At 37.3% G+C, this 20,301-nt stretch overlaps 1 protein-coding gene across 5 annotated transcripts in view; it reads left to right on the top strand.

Annotated features, from left to right (window-relative positions):
- Positions 1–20,301, top strand: part of RGS6 (regulator of G protein signaling 6) — a 222,338-nt gene that overhangs the window by 135,745 nt on the left and 66,292 nt on the right. For all 5 annotated transcript variants that reach the window (XM_039334125.1, XM_039334140.1, XM_039334134.1 and 2 more), the window contains 2 exons: positions 17,449–17,499; positions 19,289–19,395. In XM_039334125.1, coding sequence (XP_039190059.1) covers positions 17,449–17,499; positions 19,289–19,395 — 158 coding nt within the window. The remainder of the gene's footprint in view (positions 1–17,448; positions 17,500–19,288; positions 19,396–20,301) is intronic.

The following is a 20,301-nucleotide window of genomic DNA, read 5'->3' as shown; positions in this document are numbered from 1 at the left end:
AATTTAGCATGATCTTTGGCATAAAAGTAAGTTACTAATACATGGTAGGTCATATTTAACTCACGTTTAACTGAATTTAAATTAATTAAATTGAATTTTAAAGTTGTGTACATTTAATCAAAGTAAATTAGGTTTTTCCTTTCATCTCAACCAAGTCTTTCTTGTGGCCCTGACTGTTTTTTTTTGTGGGGTGATCCTGACATACCACTCTCAGGCCAAACAGAGCCTCTGGCTAGAAAAGAACTTCACACTTCAGAGTTTAAAAGAAGATTGCTGCTACCGGAATTCATTGTCAATCAGAAACAGGCAGCAAGAAAAATATTCTTGTAAATTAAAATCCCCCAAAGCAGAGGAGATCTCTTTTTGTTTTCTTTCTTTTTTTGCTTCCACCAGAATGCTCTATACAGCAGGTGTGCAACATAATAAGGACTCCTAGCTAACTTCAAAGGTATTTCAGCAGAGAGGAAACAAAGCAGGGAGCAAGAGTGTAAGAGAAAAACAAGGGAAAGGGAAGTTCATGGGGTGGGCAGAAAAGGTTGGATGAATAAAACAAAGGGCAACGCGGCTTATGTTTTGTGCCCTGTAAGTGTCATTTCCTAAGGTTCATAATTCTGACAGAGCAACCTATGGGACGCCAATATGTTAGATTTGGGGCAAGGAATTAGGATTATAGATGTATGTAGAATGCATAGATTTGCACAATACAGAAATAAGAATTTCTGAACACTTACATCTTTCCACTAGTGTTCATGGTGGGATACACAGATTAAGTTGGCTAGTTCAGTACAACACAACTCCTTAACTGAGATTAATACACAATATGTTTGTACTCAGCAGTCCATGTAAACACCTCGTTTGACAAAAAACAATTTAAACGTGATGGTGTGGGGGCAGAATAGCATTCAATTCATATTTGGACTAAGGCCGGGGTAAGCAGCCTTGGCTCTTTTATGACTTGTGGACTCCCAGAATTCCTGAGCCAGCATGGCTCAGCTTGGAAACCTCTCCCTTTCCCCTCAGCATGGCTGGCTCAGGAATTCTGGGAGTTGAAGTCCACGAGTCATAAAAGAGCCAAGGTTACCAACCCCTAGACCAGCGGTTCTCAACCTTTGTGTGACGGCAACCCCCGTCACACGGACACGCCGCGCATGCATGGCGCCGCCCCATACGCGGCACGCATGCGTGGCAGCGCCCCCATGCGCGGCGTGCATGCGCGGCAGCACCCCCCTGAGGGAGAAAAATGGCGGATCGTGTTGTTTGGCGACCCCCGTAAAATGGTCATTCGACCCCAAATGGGGTCGCGACCCATAGGTTGAGAACCGCTGCCCTAGACTAAGATATTGTTAATTCAAATGCAATACTACACTTTTTTTATTAGCAAGATGTGCATTTTTCATTTATGCCTCTTGACTCACACCAGGGGTACCTCCAAGCTTGACACTTTCACACATACTGTATTTCCATTCTAGGGCAGGACACAAAGAGAGTCTGATGCAATTGATGACCATTAAGTATTGATCCAGGACTGTGACCACAATATTTTTGCATAAAGATGCTTGAGAGGGAAAATCATCCAGCCAATGCACATGCCTCTGTTCAAAGACAGGCTTGCCAGATTGGGAAAATGAAATCATCCTTCCTAGAAGGTATTGCTACAATGATCAAGCACTACAATGATCAAACATCAATAAGCAAAGGGCAAGTGAAACGTTCATGACTTTTATGAGGAAAATGATGCAACATTCTTCCCACCTGGTCATGGCGAGAAGCCAGGTTCAAACTAGACAGCTCCAGGAATGATAAAAAATCAGTCAGCAAACAAAAATATGAAAAGGCAGCAACACAAACATCTTATATGAACCCTAACATCAGTATTGTCACTAGTTATGATGGTACAGAACAAAGGGGACTTAAAATGGGAGTTCTACCTACTGCAGCATCCCCAGTCACATAATTGGTGTGTAGCTCACAACTGAGATGTTGCAGTGAGCTCTGATCATGTGATTGCGAGTTCCAGCTTTCTCTGATAGTGTTCCACGAGCAAAGTCAATGGGGAAGTCAGAAGCCACTCCTACTCCTGCTGCTTTTTCACCCACCTGCATTCTATAGCACTGCCTATGCCACCTGTGCATCAATCCTTGCTCCAGATTATCTGTCCATAGCACCTCCCCATCCACCCATACTTCTCACTTGCAGCTCTCATCTGTCAGCCTCCTTGCTTGCTTGCCTCTCACACTTCCTACTTTATAGCCCACGCATTCCTGGGATAACAGTCCCAACCAGGACTGTGAAATGACCATTGCTAAGCTATGCAGATACCTGATATTGCATTTTATGATAGCATCATTTATCAAATGAAATTCCGGTCCCAATTGCCATCATAACTCAAGAACTGTCTATACTGTTTCCACTAATAAAAACCATCCCTAAAATGATTTTTTAAAAACATTTGTAGTGTTCCTGCCATACATAAAAAAAAAAACCAACTCTGAAGACCACCAGGTCTACTAACCAACTTATTTCTACCAATCAAGTGAAACTTGGGAGAATCTTGACATATCTGTATAGTTTTATACTTAAATAATCCAGTTCCAAATTGTTGAAAATTTTGATCTGCTGTCATTCAATATAGTATCATATCACTAGAATTAGCTGTCTCTCCTAAATCTAACAATGTTATTGACATTTTGAACTTCATAAAAGAGGCATTCCTACTGATCAAATAAAAGACACTGGAGTGGGAGTAGTTTTTTCTGCTGCATGAAATTTCTAAAAACCAACGCCAATGAGATTGCATGAATTGGAACATATCAAGCAACAATATTAGATTATAAGCATGCTTAATATGTCAATAATAAAAATAACCAAGTACACTACAAAGCATAATCACCTAACTGAAAAAAATATTTGTGCAATGCAAATTTTAAAAGATTTTTTTTTAGCTATACTTATTTTGAATCTTGTCCATCTGTGGGTTTATTTTTTAAATTGGCTGATCTGATTCATTCTGCCAGGGGGGACTGGCTGGTCTCTTTGTTTCTTCTCCTATAAGAAGTGTTAAGAAACAAAGACTCAAGATGGGTCATTTTGCAATCTGTTGTTTGTTGGACTGCCTTGGAGATTAATAATCAGCACACAATGCTTTCGCTACAGTAAGTAGCTACAATGCTTCCACATATTAATGTTCTGTATAGCTTGAGACCCAGATCTTTGACGGATCCCCTAATCTCTTATGTAACTGTCCAACAATTATGACAGAAGTGAGATGCCCATCTGAAACTGCTTCATTGTCAAAAATTTGCTATGTACAGCCCAAAAGAGAGAGCATTCTCAATTCAGGGATTTGGTTATAAAATTCTCTCTTTGCCAGAGATGGAAGTTTGATAGATTTCAATCTCTACCTGTTTGCCCAATATTTTGTCTGAATTCCTACAATTATTTTGCTCAGTGTATCACTGCAGCTGCTATTATGTTCTGTTTTGTAGATTTACCTGTTATTATTTTGCATGCTTTCCTTGGTTAGTTTTCCCAATATTGGGAAATATCTCAATATGGGGTTAGTACAACCCAGCCTCAGTTTACTTCTGTGAAAAAATGGAGTGTTTTTTTTGTCCCTTCTAATACATAAATATTGTAGGGTGTGCAGCAATTGAGATGAGGTGTTTACTCATTATGTTAATCTGAAAATGTATATCCATTTTAATGTTTATACCCCCAGTGACTGGGAAATGTGGGAGAAGCAAGTGGGTGGATTTTGTGTGAAAGAGAATAGAGGCAATAAATATGATTGTAACAAGAACAGCTACTTTTCATCTGCATTATCATCTGTATAAAATAATTAGCAAATTATTTTCAGCTTTGTGCTAAAAATTCTCATACATCCACAATTCTGGTGTGCCAAAAAGTTTCCCATTGTTTCTGTTGTAGATATTATTTTACTCATGGTTGAAGATGTATCACACAATGAATGGAAACAGAGCATTGATGCAAGTCCAATGCCTGGCCATTCATATTTTGACAAGAATTGCCAACAGTTAAGTTTCACAAGTGTAGGAGATTTCCAGTTGCCCAAGGATTGAATCACATGGCAACCTACTCTTCAGCATCCTTATTCAGGGATGCAGGGGGATTTTTAAAACTGCATAGTAGAGCTGGTTTAGTGTCATACAATACAAATGAAAGAATTGTAATTCCAGCCCTGGCACTTGATTGCATCATGAGCATTTAGATTACCAAAATCAAATACAGATAGAATTCTCATGGTCACATGATGGCAGTTCAAGATCTCAGAAATCAGTTCATAATTTTGGCATTTGCAGCATCCCATGATCATGTGATTACCCCTTGTGACTTTTACTGCCAACTTCCAACAAGCAAAGTCAATGGAAAAGCTGGCAGGAGGCTGCAAATGGCAATCACAGACTGCAGGATGCCACAAACATGTGGGACTACCACAACTGCTGATTTAAATGGGTATCACACTTTACAATCTCATCACTTGGTGATGAAGCTGCCAATCCCAATTACCACTGTTAAGCAAGAATTACCTATAATAAAATCCACTTATCTAACAAATCAGTGGAAGGGGTCCTTCAGAAATAACTGGCACATACTAGCTAGTCAAGGGAAAATAACACAAGCCAATTTTTTTAAAAAAAAATATTTAAAAAAAAAAACAATTTTAGTGTTTTAGTTTTTCAGTTATAGACTGAAAGGTGAAGCATAAACAAATTTTAAAATATTGAAACAATATAAAAACAAAAATTACACAATTTTTTTAAAAAACATAAAAGGTACACTTTATATATAAAGGTTGTGAAAATTAGATAGACACAAAAAAGCTGCAGAGTTAAAGGGGGGGGGGTTTCAAAAGCCTGGGCAAAGAGCCAAGTGTTCAAGCCCTTCAAAATGCCAGCAGGGGGGGGGGCTGTTCACACCTTGGGTGGATTATGATTGATCCCATTCCAGAGGGCATACCAATGGTAGCACTAAAAAGCCACAATACCTCCTTTGTTGGGGTTCCCATTTTATCTTCATGTGCCTGTTGAACTGCAGGCATGAATGGCAGTTCCAAGTGCTCTCTTTTCCAATTCCTTCCTTAACAAGCTTTCTTTTTGGTCTTTCTGAAACAGACCCTTAAGGGTTTTACATCTTAATCAGTCATGTAAAATATATTCTAATAAATATCAAACCAGCTTTCCTTGTACTTTGGACTCTTAAGGGTAAAGAAAGCCTTTACTGGACTTAAAAAAATTGTTCATCCATTGGATGGGAAGAAAAATTTTGCCCAGTTTTGCATACTGCGTTTAACAAGGATACAGGTACCTTTTGAGGACATGGCAACAAGACCTTATTTAACAAGGAAATAAATAACCTCTCTTTGATCATTTTTTTAAAATTATTTCAAAATTCTTGGACAAAACAGATCTTGGAGGACATCTGGAAAGACAAGTCCACAAGAACTAATTCCCAATCCTCTAATCAATTTTTGTAGTCACCAAACTAATGCAAGCAATCAGCAGAGTTTCTAGAGAATTAAGCTCCTCAGCAACCATCTTGAGCATACTGAGAAGAACAAAGTAGAATCTGTGACTTAAATTTTTTATAGTTTGATGTTGTGTGGAAAATAGAAGGAAGAAGTATTAAGTGTAATTGCCGTCTTTAGTTATATAATACAGGTGGGATAAAAATCTAATAAAATAAAATAAAACTATTAAGAATTATAATTGCAACAGTAAACAAATACAAACTGGAAAACACTAAAAGCATAAAAAGAAAAAAAAGCAGAAGGTGTAGAAAAGGGAAAAATACAGAAATAGAAAAAAAGAAAAATATAATAAATAAAAAGAAATATATATAAAGAAATGGCTTTGAACCAACACATCAAGTATAAAATAACAAAAAAAGTTTCTTTCAACATGTAAAAAACAAGAAAAAAGTGAAGGAAATGATTGGTCCATTAGTGGGTGAAAGTGGCAAGAAGGTGACAAGCAATAGGGAGAAAGCAGAACTATTTAACTCGTTTTTTGCATCTGTCTTTATACAAAGGGGAAAAACAGACCAACCTATCAAAAATAGTGCCATAAAAAGTAGAATAGAAACACAAGTTAAGGTAGGCAGGAAAATGGTAAGTGAGCACCTGTCCAGCCTAGACGAGTTCAAATCACCAGGACCAGATGGATTATACCCCAAGATTCTCAAGGAACTGGCAGATGTGATCTCAGAACCATTGAACTATATTTTTCAAAGATCCTGAAGCACTGGGGAACTACCAGAGGACTGGAAAAGAGCTGATGTAGTTCCCATCTTCAAAAAAGGAAAAAAAATGGATCCAGGAAATTACAGACCTATCAGTCAGATCTCAATACCGGGGAAGATTCTGGAAAAGATAATCAAACCACGAATCAGCAAACACCTAGAGGCAAACAAAGTTATTACTAAAATCCAACATGGGTTTGTCAAAAATAGATCATGCCAGACAAATCTTATTGCATTCTTTGACCAAGTGACAAAATTAGTGGATCAGAGGAATGCTGTGGATATAATTTACTTGGACTTCAGTAAGGCATTTGATAAAGTAGATCACAACCTACTACTTGATAAGATAGAAAAATGTGGGATAGACAGCATCACCACCACATGGATCCGTAGCTGGCTGACCGGCCATACTCGGCATGTGGTCCTCAATGGAACCGCATCTACATGGAGGTAAGTGTGTAGTAGGGTGTCCCAGGGCTCTGTTCTGGACCAGTGCTCTTCAACATCTTCATCAACGATTTGGACGAGGGGATAGATGGGGAAATCATCAAATTTGCAGATGACACCAAGCTGGCAGGAATAGCCAACACTCCAGAAGACAGGCTTAGGATACAGGAGGATCTTGACAGACTTGAACACTGGACGCTATCTAACAAAATAAAATTCAGTGGTGAAAAAAGTAAGATTCTACATTTAGGCAAGAAAAACCAAATGTACAGGTATAGTATAGGTGATATCTTGCTCAATAGTAGTAACTGTGAGAGGGACCTCAGAGTCCTAGTGGACAATCATTTAAATATGAGCCAGCAGTGTGCTGCAGCTGCCAAAAAGGCCAACACAGTGCTAGGCTGCATTAACAGAGGGATAGAATTAAGATCACGTGAAGTATTAATACCACTTTACAATGCCTTGGTAAGGCCACACTTGGAATACTGCATCCAGTTTTGGTCACCACGATGTAAAAAAGATGTTGAGACTCTAGAAAGAGTACAGAGAAGAGCAACAAAGATGATTAGGGGACTGGAGGCTAAAACATATAAGGAACGGTTGCTGGAATTGGGTATGTCTAGTTTAACGAAGAGAAGGACGAGGGGGGGGCATGATAGCAGTATTCCAATATCTCAGGGGCTGCCACAAAGAAGAGGGAGTCAAGCTATTTTCCAAGGCACCTGAAGGCAGGACAAGAAGCAATGGATGGAAACTAATCAAGGAGAGAAGCAACCTAGAACTAAGGAGAAACTTCCTGACAGTTAGAACAATTAACCAGTGGAACAACCTGCCTCCAGAAGTGGTGAATGCTCCAACACTGGAAGTTTTTAAGAAGAGACTGGACAGCCATTTGTCTGAAATGGTATAGGGTATCCTGCCTGAGCAGGAGGTTGGACTAGATGAGTCCTCCTAGGTCCCTTCCAACTTTTATTATTATTATTATTATTATTATTATTAGTAGTAGTAGTAGTAGTAGTAGTAGTAGTAGTAGTAGTAGTAGTAGTAGTCACTTCCAATAACATTGCAGAATTTGATATCTTTTCATTTTTCCTTTATCCCTTCTCACAAAATTCTTCAAAACTTTAACAAGCCTCTTCTGTAAAATCAATATAGGAAAATTATTCAGATCATTTTCTTGATTTGTTTGTTTGTATATTCTTTTTTAATTATTAAAACATCAGCCAGTTTCTTTTGTGTGTCCAGTGCAACATCTTTTTCCATGTCAGCCTGTCATTTTTAAATCCAGTTTCAGTTCAGTCTCAATCTTGTCAGGTAGAACTTTTAAAAAATCCTTTTATTTTATGCACACACATAAGTTAAAGCGCCAGACATACCAACATTCCTTTCTCCCATTTTCTCGACCTCAATCCTGTGAGGTGAGTTGGGCTGAAACAGTGTTTCTCAACCTTGACAATTTTAAGGCATGTGGACTTCAACTCCCAGAATTCCACGTGCCTTAAAATTGTCAAGGTTGAGAAACACTGGGCTGAAAGAAGGTGACTGGCCTAGTCAGCTTTCATGCCTACGGTGGGACTAGAACTCATGGTCCACTGGTTTCTAGCCCGACACCTTAATCAGTACACCAAAGTTGTTACTCTTATTTATTTTATTTATTATTTATTTAAAATATTTATATAGCTGCCCATCTTATAACCAACTTAAACAGCTTGTCTTTTAGACATAGTCTATCTATAGATACAAACATTTTTAAAATTAATTTTGGGGTCTATTGTTCAAAAATATTCTTCAGTATGTCTGATATTTAAATATTTCTCTTCATTCTCTAATTGGAAATTGAGTTTGGGGGTTCTTCTCATTTAAGTGTAACCTTTAGTTACAATTACCTCTACTGTCCAATTTTTAAGGTTTTGTCTTAATTTTTTTTCTTTTTAATTCCAAACAAAAGCATTTTTCCACAGGAAGGATTTTTTACGATTCCAAAATCTTACTTCAAACCTGTAATTCAATTGTAGTTTTCTAAAATCAAAGTTTTAATCACCCTTTTGCTATTTATTTCCCCCAAAAAACTTTTTGAAAATTCTTAAGCTAGTTGTTAAAACCTCTTTTAATAAGAATTGAAGAAAATTTACCTAGTTCTATAAAATCTGTCACTCCAAAGTTTCCTAATAGTTGAAAAACAGTTGACAAGAATTTCCAAAAGCGATTAGAAAGAAGGTATATAAACTCAGTATTCTTTCAAAGCTACTGGCCACAGTTTAAGCAGGATGACTATTTCCTTGTGTCCCAAAACTCTAAATTAATCAGAGACCACTATCTCATGGTCACCTCACAAGGAGCAACTGTTTGGAACACTTGTGGGCAATCTCAAGTCCTATCTTTGTCTGAAGAGGAATTACGGAGCGTTGGTCTGCTTGCCAGCTCTTCATTCTGCCCTGTATTGGCTCTGCTTTTTACAGAGATGTCTTCAGTCCACCATTTCTTCCCTGGAAATCAGAATCTATGACTTAAATATAAAATCTTGGATACTGGTAAAAGACTTCATTATTATCTCTTTAAAGCTGGTGCTCCCTTTATCTTGTAATAATGTTATTTTGGGAGATTGAAGAACTGGGAAAAACTAGCCAGAAGAACTGTAACACCACAATCTGCAATTATGAGCTGAGTTCAAAATGAGGATTTTGGTACAGTATTGTTTCAAGTTGTATAACAAACGAGTGGTGGCACAGTGGTTAGAATACAGTACTTCGGGCTAACTCTGCTGACTGCCAACAATTTGATCCTGACCAGCTCAAGGTTGACTCAGACTTCCATCCTTCCAAGGTCAGTAAAATGAGGACCCATGTTATTGGGGGCAATATGCTGACTCTGTAAACTGCTTAGAAAGGGCTATAAAGCACTGTGAAGCGGTATATAGGTCTAAGTGCTATTGCTATTCTCTGTATTCTTGGATTCTTATATAGAACTTATAGTGCCTTAAAATTCCAAATGCTGATGCTTTGCCAACTAAAAATGTACCAAATTCATGTTGGTATTATACAGACAGAGCTGCTACTACCTGCCCAAGAGATACCTACATAACATAAAAATAGTACTCACTGTCATTGCTCTCAAGCAATATTTATGCCTTGATGCATCTTGCTGGCAGCAAATGGAGCAATTACCACATGCTGGTAACAAGAGTAAAGCATTTACTGTACTTTCAAATGGAGGAGTTAGACATTTTGATGCTAATATGAAAAGGTAATTTACATATGAATTATAGGGAAAGTGTATAAAATTGATTTCAGGTGTTGTGGCTCAACATGGAGTTACATGAAATTTCCTTCTTACTGGAACTCTTAAATAACCATTAGCTGGGTCCCTACCTTTTGACATGCTGCTGCATATCAGATGTGGATTTTATATTTCACTTTTATATTTTCTATGTTGTTTTCTATTGCTTAAGAATAGGAATGTTGAATTTTGATTCTGTCACATTTATAACAGTGGCACTGTGACCCAAGGTTTCAAGCATATTGAGAGAGATGAAAGAAAAGATCAGACAGGTTTTAGTATGAGGTCAGGAAAATGGGAACCTAGCGTTAGGTGGGAAGATAGGATAGATTCTTATCCCTTTCCTAAGGTGGATAAGCTTGTCTGTCTGTTTGTCTGTCAAATTTATATGGCTGCCCATCTCATAAAAAGTGAGTCTGTGCAGCATACAATAAAACGTACTATCAAAACCTACTAAAAAAATCAGAATATTGCTGATTTGGGGGAGGATATAGTTAATCTAAATTTTAAACACAACTTGGAAGCTGCAGTTAATGCAGAAATCTAGCTTGCTGTTGGAACAGAATCCATACAACACTGACTTTGGAGAAACATCAGTGATTCCCAGGGCAGGTGTAAGGTATTGATGATGAGCTTGGGATCTTGATATTTGAGAGCAATTCTTTTCCAAGCATACCCTTCTCCAAATGACAATTGTCTATTATATGAGAGAGAACCTTCTTAGCTATGGCATTCCAGCATGAAATACCTCTTCAAGAAGGCTGGGCCTATGCCACTGTTGATGTTTTGAGGGGCATCAAACGAAGACATATTTACTCAAATTTGCACATTTATTGATTGTGGTTTGTTTTCCACATTTCTTCATTTACTAGCAGTATTTCCATATTTGATAATGTTTACGGCTGAATTGTCATAAGAATTATAGCTTCAAGTTTAATTTGTTGCATTAATTATATTCTATTCGAAATCTGTTGGCACCAGGAAAGGCAGTTATATTTAAATAAAAAAATAAATAAATGGCAAATAAATGCTAGGCAGCCAGCTTAAGAGAGAGACCGACATGATAATTTGCCTGCTCTCCTTTCAATTTTATAATTCAGAGGAGAATATGTTTTTCAAATGAACCATGAGGTGTTCATTTAATGATGTCCTACAAAAGACACAGCATATCTTTTCCCAATACTTCTTGTGTGCATTTCTAGTCTACTCTGATATATAATACACATATCTTTATATATATCTACATCCATATGCCTCTGACTTGGTGCTGACTCCTGGTGACTGCCTGAACTTGTTCTCCTACATACCTAAGAATCCATACCCTTTATGTTCTGAATGAAAGAATGGGATGCATGGATGGAGTGCCATCTAATGGCCACTTGCTGATGGTTGCATAAATGAAAAAGGATTTTGGGGAGGAACAAGATAAGCGAGGCACATTAGTTGCTTCTCATGTCTTATTATATACTTAATTGCCACAAGCATTTTAAAATAAAATTCAAGGTTTTCAGGATTCTCAATCTATTTTTACATGACAACTGTTTAGCCATCTGGAGAAACAGTACACTGAGTCATGTAGCATTATTTTGTGGCACCTGTTATTTTAAAACTGTATCTGTAAACAGTTTGTTTTATTAGATTTCCTCAAATAATAAAACTGTTAAAACGTAAGTTAAACATCTACGCTAAATGCCACCGAATTTTGAAAGCTTCATTAAAATTGCTTTTGTAAAGCTTGGGTTTTTTTTGGCTGTCGTAAAGAAATTCTCTGAACAAAAGTATTTCTAACTATGCTCCTTCCACCACCATAGTTTCTCTAAAATTAATCAGCATTGAGGTCTTACATTGGCACCTTTAACGACAACCCCATAAGATTTTAAGGCATGGTATAGTTATGCCTAGAGATACAGGTAATCCTCGACTTTCAACAGTTCATTTAGTGACCATTTGAACTTACAACAGCACAGGAAAAGTGACATTTACATTTACAACCATTGCAACATCCCTATAATCATGTGATCAAAATTCAGATGCTTGGCAGCTGACTTATATTTATAACGGTTGCAATATCCCGGGTCACGTGATCACCTTTTGCAAACTTCTGACCAGCAAAGTCAATGGGGAAGCCAGATTCACTTAACATCCATCTTACTAATTTAACAACTGCAGTGATTCAACTCTGGTCATAAAATGGGGCAAAATTCACTTAACTGTCTCACTTAGCAACAGAAACTTTGGGCTCATAAGTCAATGGTTATAAGTCAATGAGTACCTATATGCAATCCTTTATATAAGCTAGTGCTAAAGAAGAAAGGGCACTCAAGGTCAATGCTTGTGTTTTGAATCAGACCCAGGATGACCAGGAGTTAACTTATTTGGCACAGTGCAGCTGAACCATTCTTATGTCGAAGAGCAATCTCGGTTTATACAGTTGAAATAGTGTTGACAAGAAAGAGTCTGGGAAAAAAAAGTTATTTATTAAAAACTCTATTCTGTAATAGCTACAGTTTTCAAAACAACTTCGGAACTTACCCTAAACTTTTAGTTACTATAGCACATTCCTGAAATCTACCAATGCACGGCTAAATGAAGGTAATAAAGCCCAGGTGACTAATAAAAGACACTTTGTGTCATAGGATTGATTGGCTTTGAGCCCTATGTCTCAACTTTATTCTAAAGTATGCCTCAACCCTTGAGAACATTGCAGAAGAAACTGCGGAGGTCTTCAGAGGGAGTCAGAGAAAATTGTCCCTGTTTTCTAGCACGTTCATCTCTACTACCTGCAGGTTTCAATCTATAAATCATTCCGTTTCTCAGATTTGAACACAGAATTTTATTGCCTTTTCCTTGACTGCCTTGCTATTTGTCACTGTGACAGGTTCTTGACTTCTGAAAATGCTTGGTATCATTTACGTGGGTTTGTGATCCAATATATAAGAGGAAATAGTTGGAAATGAAGAGCAATTGTCTCTCTAGTACTTTGCTGGACGAATAGGCAGCTTTACCATGTATGATCAGATTCAAAGTTTTGTCGATGACATGTAACAATGTAACTTCACTTTTTGCTACTGGAATGTACAGATAGTGGACAAACTGATTCAATGAAAAGAAAAAAAAACACCCTTTATTGCTGTTTCCTTATGTAGTGACCCATAGAAATGGATCCATATAAAAAATAAGAATTGCTTAGATCAATTTATATAGAGCAGCATACTATACAAACAACATAGGATTTGTTGGGTGAAGCATTCTGCTGTGATGGACTACTGTAGTTTTCAATATAGAATGAAGTCTTATATTTGTGTTTGTGTTATATTGAAAATGCATGCTTCCTCATTTTCCTTTCTTCCCTTGAATACTACTATTATTAAAAAAGAAAGCACATGTCTTTAATCAGATTAAATGCAAAACAAAGACATTTGTGAATATGGTAATTTGGAATCCACAATGCAGTTTATTGCAATATTGTTCCCCTTGATAGGATATTCTACATTATTCCATTCACTTTCCTAATTGGTGTTCTGTTTTCACCCTCCGTTACTTAATCACACAGTATTCTCATTCAGCTGTTCAGTATGCAGTGAGTCCTTGGCTTACAACCAATCACTTACTGACTGTTCAAAATTAGAAGGCACTGAAAAAAGTGACTTGTGACCAGTGGTGAGATTCAAATATGTGAACAACCGGTTCTCTGTGTGGATACCACTTCCGGAAGTCCATTCTGGGCCTGGGCAACAAAAAATTAGCTATCGGTTCTGTCGAAGTGATGTGAACCGGCTGAATCCCACCACTGCTTGTGACTGTTTTTCACATTTATGACCATTGCAGAATCCCCGAGGTCATGTGTTCATAATTTGGGCACTTGGCAACTGGCATGTATTTTCCAAAGCGCCTGAAGGCAGGACAAGAAGCAACGGGTGGAAACTAATCAAGGAGAGAAGCAACCTAGAACTAAGGAGAAACTTCCTGACAGTGAGAACAATTAACCAGTGGAACAACCTGCCTCCAAAAGCGGTGAATGTTCCAACACTGGAAGTTTTTAAGAAGAGACTGGACAGCCATTTGTCCAAAATGGTATAGGGTTTCCTGCCTGAGCAGGGGATTGGACTAGATGAACTCCAAGGTCCCTTCCAACTTTACTACTACTACTACTACTACTACTACTACTACTACTACTACTACTACTACTATTATTATTTATGACAGTTGCGTTGCATTGCATTGTCCCAGGTTCATGTGATCACTATTTGTAACCTTCCCAGCTGGCTTCCGACAATGTGGGGAAGCCAGGTCTGCATGATTCACTTAACAACTGCAATGATCCACTTAACAACTTTGGCAAAATTGGAGCAAAGCTCAACGTAAATTTTGGGTTCAATTGTGGTCGCAAGTTGAGAACTACCTGTACAGCAAAGGATGGGAAAACTCCTTAGTTCTACAGATTTGGGGGGGAGGTGTTATCATAACATCTAAGCCACTAAATACCTCAGTCCAATTTGAACTACAGCTGATATTTTGTAATGTGATATATTATTAATGTTTTTGCTCTTCTGCAAAACATACTCTTTTCTAGTTTATCAGCAAATCTTTTAAGAAAGCAATGAGAAGAAGGCATATGAAGGGAGCTCCATCCAATAGGGTTCATTATTGGCTGTGTTGAGAGCTTCTACTCAAGGCAATAGGACTAATCAATTAAAATATAAACTCCCCATCAGATCTCTGATTCTTCCAAAGGATGAAAAATAGGGGAGGGAGAGAATTTGATGCACTGAAAGAAAGAAAAAATCCAGGATGGATGTCCAATTAACATGGGAACAGAATGTTAAAAAGGCTCTATTTTGAAACCAAATGATTACTTATTTCCCTTGTGCTTATCCGTTATATGTTGCTCTGTATCTTATTCCTGTATAGTTCATTCTTCTGACCTTTATTGAGAAATGTGTAAAAAAAAACCTACTGCATTGTTGTCTCATATTTTCCTGCTTGGTTAAAAAAAACCAAACACCTAAATTAGTATATTGAAGATCATGTTTAGGAGAAAAGAGTAAACCCTGATTCTGAGCCGTGGTGGTGCAGTAGTTAGAGTGCAGTAGTGCAAGCTAATTCTGTTGATTGCCAGCAGTTTAATCCTGACCAGCTCAAGATTGATTCAGTCTTGCAGCCTTCCGAGGTCGGTAAAATGAGGACCTAGATTATTGGTGGCAATAGGCTGACTCTGCAAACCACTTAGACAGAGTAGTAAAGCACTATGAATTGGTATATAAGTCTAACTGCTATTGTTATAGCTAGAAGGGATAATTATAGATAGATAAGGGTGTGTGTGTGTGTGTGTGTGTGTGTGTGTGTGTATCCTATTCCTCTTTATAAAATACAGTTAGAAGCAGATTCTCTGAAAGACTTTCTTTTAAAAAAAATTGAAAGACAATTAGTCCCTGTATTATGTTTATTCAGCAGACTCAGAAAATGGTCCATGGATAGGGTGATAGCATATGATGTAACCAGCCTAGTCTTTTTCTTTGTAAACTTCTTGGTTGAATTACTGACTGTCTGAGGTAAGAAAGACAAGCAGAGGATGAGAGGATAAATCTGTCTGTCATCTTGATGAATGCTGATCAGACTGTTAGCAAGGACAGTAATTAACAGGGGAGGAAAAGCTTGTCATTATCCTAAGGGTGAGTAATTATTTTTGACAGGTGATAATTAATGGTCTGGCAAAGTCAGCAAAAAATCATCCTTCAGTCTTGGGAAAACTGGGGAGCTACTGGAAACATTTTCTATGTTCTTTTCTTAAACATCCTTTAGGGTTTTTAAGGTTCATGAAGAAATGGTATTTGTATATGTGTATACTTTGGAGATTATTTCTACCAAAGCTTTGTACATCTTTAATTTGTCAACTTCTTTGGGAAAAGAAAGAAGGCTCTTGTTTTTAATGCTTAACAACCATGCGTCTATCATTTGGCTGCTGCCAGTGATAGATTGAACAAACTGTAAAATATGTTCCTTCCACTTTACTCAGAAAACTCCTGACTGATAAAAAATAATATGGTAAAACAACATATGGGAAGAGTTCACTTCTATAAGATGGGTAGCATGAGGTTTAATAAATAAATAAAATAAGAAACACACAGTTGCCACCATTGCAAGCCTTTGGAGCAGGGAACCAAATCACCATTTTGCATAATGAATGGAATGGCCTACTGACTGCCCCTCAGGCAGAGGGAGAATGGAAGTGGGCCCCAATTTGAAAATTGTATTTTAGAAGATCACAAAAATGGCCTTGTTGAATTAGCCTGGCCTCATCCACCCTTATGGCTGTGCAGATTCACTAGGATGGCTTATACATGACAGCCCTTTTCCTATTCTCTCAGGACACTCTTTTCCTCAATAGGATGTTGCCTGGTGACCATGAATTTTTACAAACTCTCAATAAATAATTCTTGATACATGATTTTATGGTGTGTTTTTTTAAAATTCTTGCTGTGAACTGTTAGCAAATCTTGCATCAGGGCCTTCATAATTAAGTACTCTGCGAACTAGTCTGGGAGCTTCATTGTTGGAATGATGTTAAGTTTTGTTTTTGTCTTCCCTATGCAATGATATGTGGCTTTGTGTTCAAGGATCACATTCCATCTGGGTTCCTATAATATGCTAAGCAGAAAAAACAAATTAGCAAACGTAACTGTATATTTGTTCATTCATTCATTCATCATATTCACCCATCTCACCTAAGTGACTCTCTTCACAGAGCATGTGGAGATATATCATTATTGTTTACAAGCTTGTGGAGATAATATGGCTGAGATATAAGTTCATGTGTGTGTATGAGCGAAGCCCAATTTGGTGTAAAGATTAAGGTGCTAGATTATAAACTGAGAGACTATTGATTTCTAGCCCTTTATGCATGAAAGTTGGATGGGTGACTTTGGACCAGTCACTCAGCCCAACTCACCTCACAAGGAAAACAAAGTAGACAGCAAAATATATTCTCCCCTAAGTTTTATTAAATAAAGATGGGATATAAGTTTAACAACCATTATCACCAAAACAATAATAATGCTAAGCCCAAATAAATTCAGTGGCCAGAGTCACATAATATGTTAAAACAATCTCCACAAATAGAGTAGCATAGTCTACTGTGTTGTGTGAACCCTGCCTCTGAGTCAAATGGCTTTGAGGAACCCCTTGTTGAATATAACTACATATATTCACTTGAATTGAAACAGGGATATCATTTAACAATCATTTAATTCTAATGGTGAAATTGAGATGGAGCTAGGAGAAGGCATTTTATAGATATTGACTACAGAAGATATGACAGCAACAGCTCAGCTAGAAGAATAAGCCTTTTCCCTTGTTGGAAGCAACAGCTGTCACATCTGAAAATTACTTATCACTTATGTATGGTTTATGTTATGTTTTCTCTTTCTCTTTCTCTCTCTCTCTCTCTCTCTCTCTCTCTCTCTTCAGGAGCTGACATAGTACAGTGGCTTATGAAGAATCTCAGTATTGAAGATCTAGGTAATCTGTTCATTAAATTATAAGGAAGCATTATCTTGAGGCTTGTCATTATAAAATGCAATAGTAAATGTTGTGATCTAAAGCTGAAAAATCAAAATTTTATTTGGAAGTTTTGATTGAGAAAGTGATTCCAAGTCAAATCTTGATCTTGAAATGGTAAGTTAGATTCCAGAATACATTCTTCTGGAATGTTCTTCTTTATTCTAGACAGGAAAGCTAATCAGGAAATAGACTACATAAAAATATATAGAAAATTTTTTTCTCAATATAGAGAAAAAGTTTTCAGAATGCTACAACAACAACAAATTAAAAAGAATCTTAAAAAACAGAAATTACTGGTGATAATCTCTCAGATTCAGAAAATGATAGTGTATAGGCAGCATAGCAAAACATGTTGACCCTTGGTGTTTCCTAATTTTTTCTAGCTTTTTTTTTCTCCCCTGAAAGGTATAGCTTTCTATATAAGTTTGATATATTGTATATTGAGGTATTGCAGGCCCAATTGGCAAAAGAAAGCTCAAGATTGTATTGGTTGGAAACAGGCAGAAGAGGCCTTCATCCTGCAGTGGATAGACAATGGCTAAAATGAAGATGATATGCTTGATATAACAGAGCCCAAAATTCAGACTACATCACTATCATTGTTTTATTAAAAGTTTTATGGTTTCTTTTGCTTCGAGCAGGTAATCATGGTGGCCCATTCCTTCCAGTCAGGCAGGGAAGATATGTTGAGGACCTGTCAGTTAACCCTGTCAGTTAAAGAATTCTGACTGGTGGACTTGGGGAAGGAAGAGGAGAAGATCTTCTCTGCCATTGTCCCACACTGTGGAATTACTCCCCCCCTCCACCTGAGGTGAAGCAGGGCCCACACCCTCCTGGCCTTCCATAAAGAAGTGAAAACATGACTGCAGCCTTGCATAGGGAGCCCATAAGAAGTATGCAGCCATGGAGCTGAAAGCCCTCCCTATCCCTTTTAACAATTATTAAAATTATTACAATGTTAATATTTATCCATTCATTCATTCAAATTATATGTTGCCCATCTCACCTGGAGGCAATTCTAATAATGTTTTAATCATCCTTGTATCTTTTTAAATTTTTATCTTTTATATACTGTTTTTATATTTTAATATTTCCATAAGACCTGAATATACAGTATGCATTAATACCACTACCACGAGAAGTCTCTCACCTTGTAATCCAGAATGATAAATGTACAGGTGAGATTCAGTTGGATTGCAGAATTAAGGGCCTGAGTGCCTGGACTCTATTAAGTTTCCAGATGGGCCAGATTTTGCTCTGTCTCATTCACCTGCAACAAATGGAGTCATTTGGCTTCCTAAGTAGTCTCTTGTGTGTCCAGACATGTGAACATTATAGCATCCGTTGGACAGAAATTGCTATTTACCTTTGCAGAGATAGACAAATGTTACCTTTTAAACTGCATCATTGCTCTACTTTGTTATTTCTGGTATAAAAGGTCTTTCCACTAGAAATATATCATCCAGATATTAATTCCCTTTTGTTTGACAGCCTGGAATCAGTTATGGGTGGCCAGATGTTATTTAAGTAAATAAAACATACTGTACCTGTGATGATTAACTGTTAATCCACCTCCAGCACAGGGCCCAAAGCTGAATAAAGAGGTTGCACTTCCATTTTGCTGAATTTACCACTGATATCATCATATCTAGTCAGAAAATTCCTGCCACCCAAGTTTGGCAAGTTGTCTACTGAAAAGCATAATTGTCTGACAGAGTTTGTGTCTGTTCGTTTGTTTGTTTTACAGCTGAATCAATACATATGGGAAGTCTCATTGCAGCACAAGGATATATTTTTCCAATTTCCGATCACGTGCTGACTTTAAAGGATGATGGGACTTTTTATCGGTTTCAAGTAAGAAATCTGTTTTCTTTACTTGAATTACAGACTGGATAGGTATGTCTTTCCTTGCTGAAGTCCTCTAATTTCCATTTTTTATGGAGGAACAAATCTAGAATAAAACACCCTACCTACCTTATCCTAACTTTTGTCTGAATTCTTCAAGTTGTTCAACATCACCATAGAACTGTTTGTCTTTTAACGTAACAGATCTACTTTGCTCCAGATAGTAAGAGCTTTGTATATTTTGTTAACCTTTGGGGTATTAGTCCTGTTAATGTATTTTTTTTATCCTTTTTTAAATTGGAGATGCTGAGAATCGAACCTCAGACTTTCTCAAAGACAAGTATATGTTTTATTGATTTATTAAAATTATTTTACAGTATTTTATTTATCACTGATAATTGCTGCTTGTCTCCTTATATTCCAAACCAGGCTTAATTCCTTTTCCTGCACTGTTCATATAACGTCTGACATCTCCAAAGCGTGGCAAGAGATTGCTTGTCAGTTTTGTTGTAATTATCAGATCAGTATCAATGTTATTATTAAGTTAATCACTCACTTTCAGTTCTTCATAACACAATGGATATAATTTCTTCAGGATTGCCTGTCAATAGCTGCATCTTTGAATTTTGACAAATGTATGCTTTTTATCTTTAGTAACAGAAGGCAACCATCTACTTTTCTAGGGATGTCAACCACTAGATAACAGCAAGAGACACAGAATAAATTGCCCAAGTTTTTGCTGCCATCTAATATTCATTTAAATTTCTTCTTAATCTAGATCAGGGGTGTCAAACTGCTGGCCCACAGGCTGGATGCGTCATGCGGAAGCCGCCCCCACCCATGCGGGAGCTGTGACCACCCCAGCTCTGGCAAGGGGAAAAAAGTTGCGCTACATTGTGTCACATGACACGCGAG

Source organism: Crotalus tigris, unplaced genomic scaffold (genome assembly GCF_016545835.1).
Source record: "Crotalus tigris isolate CLP2741 ecotype Arizona unplaced genomic scaffold, ASM1654583v1 scf7180000017545.3456711, whole genome shotgun sequence".
Classification (NCBI taxonomy): Eukaryota; Metazoa; Chordata; class Lepidosauria; order Squamata; family Viperidae; genus Crotalus; species Crotalus tigris.
This window is presented reverse-complemented; position numbering and strand designations above follow the sequence as displayed.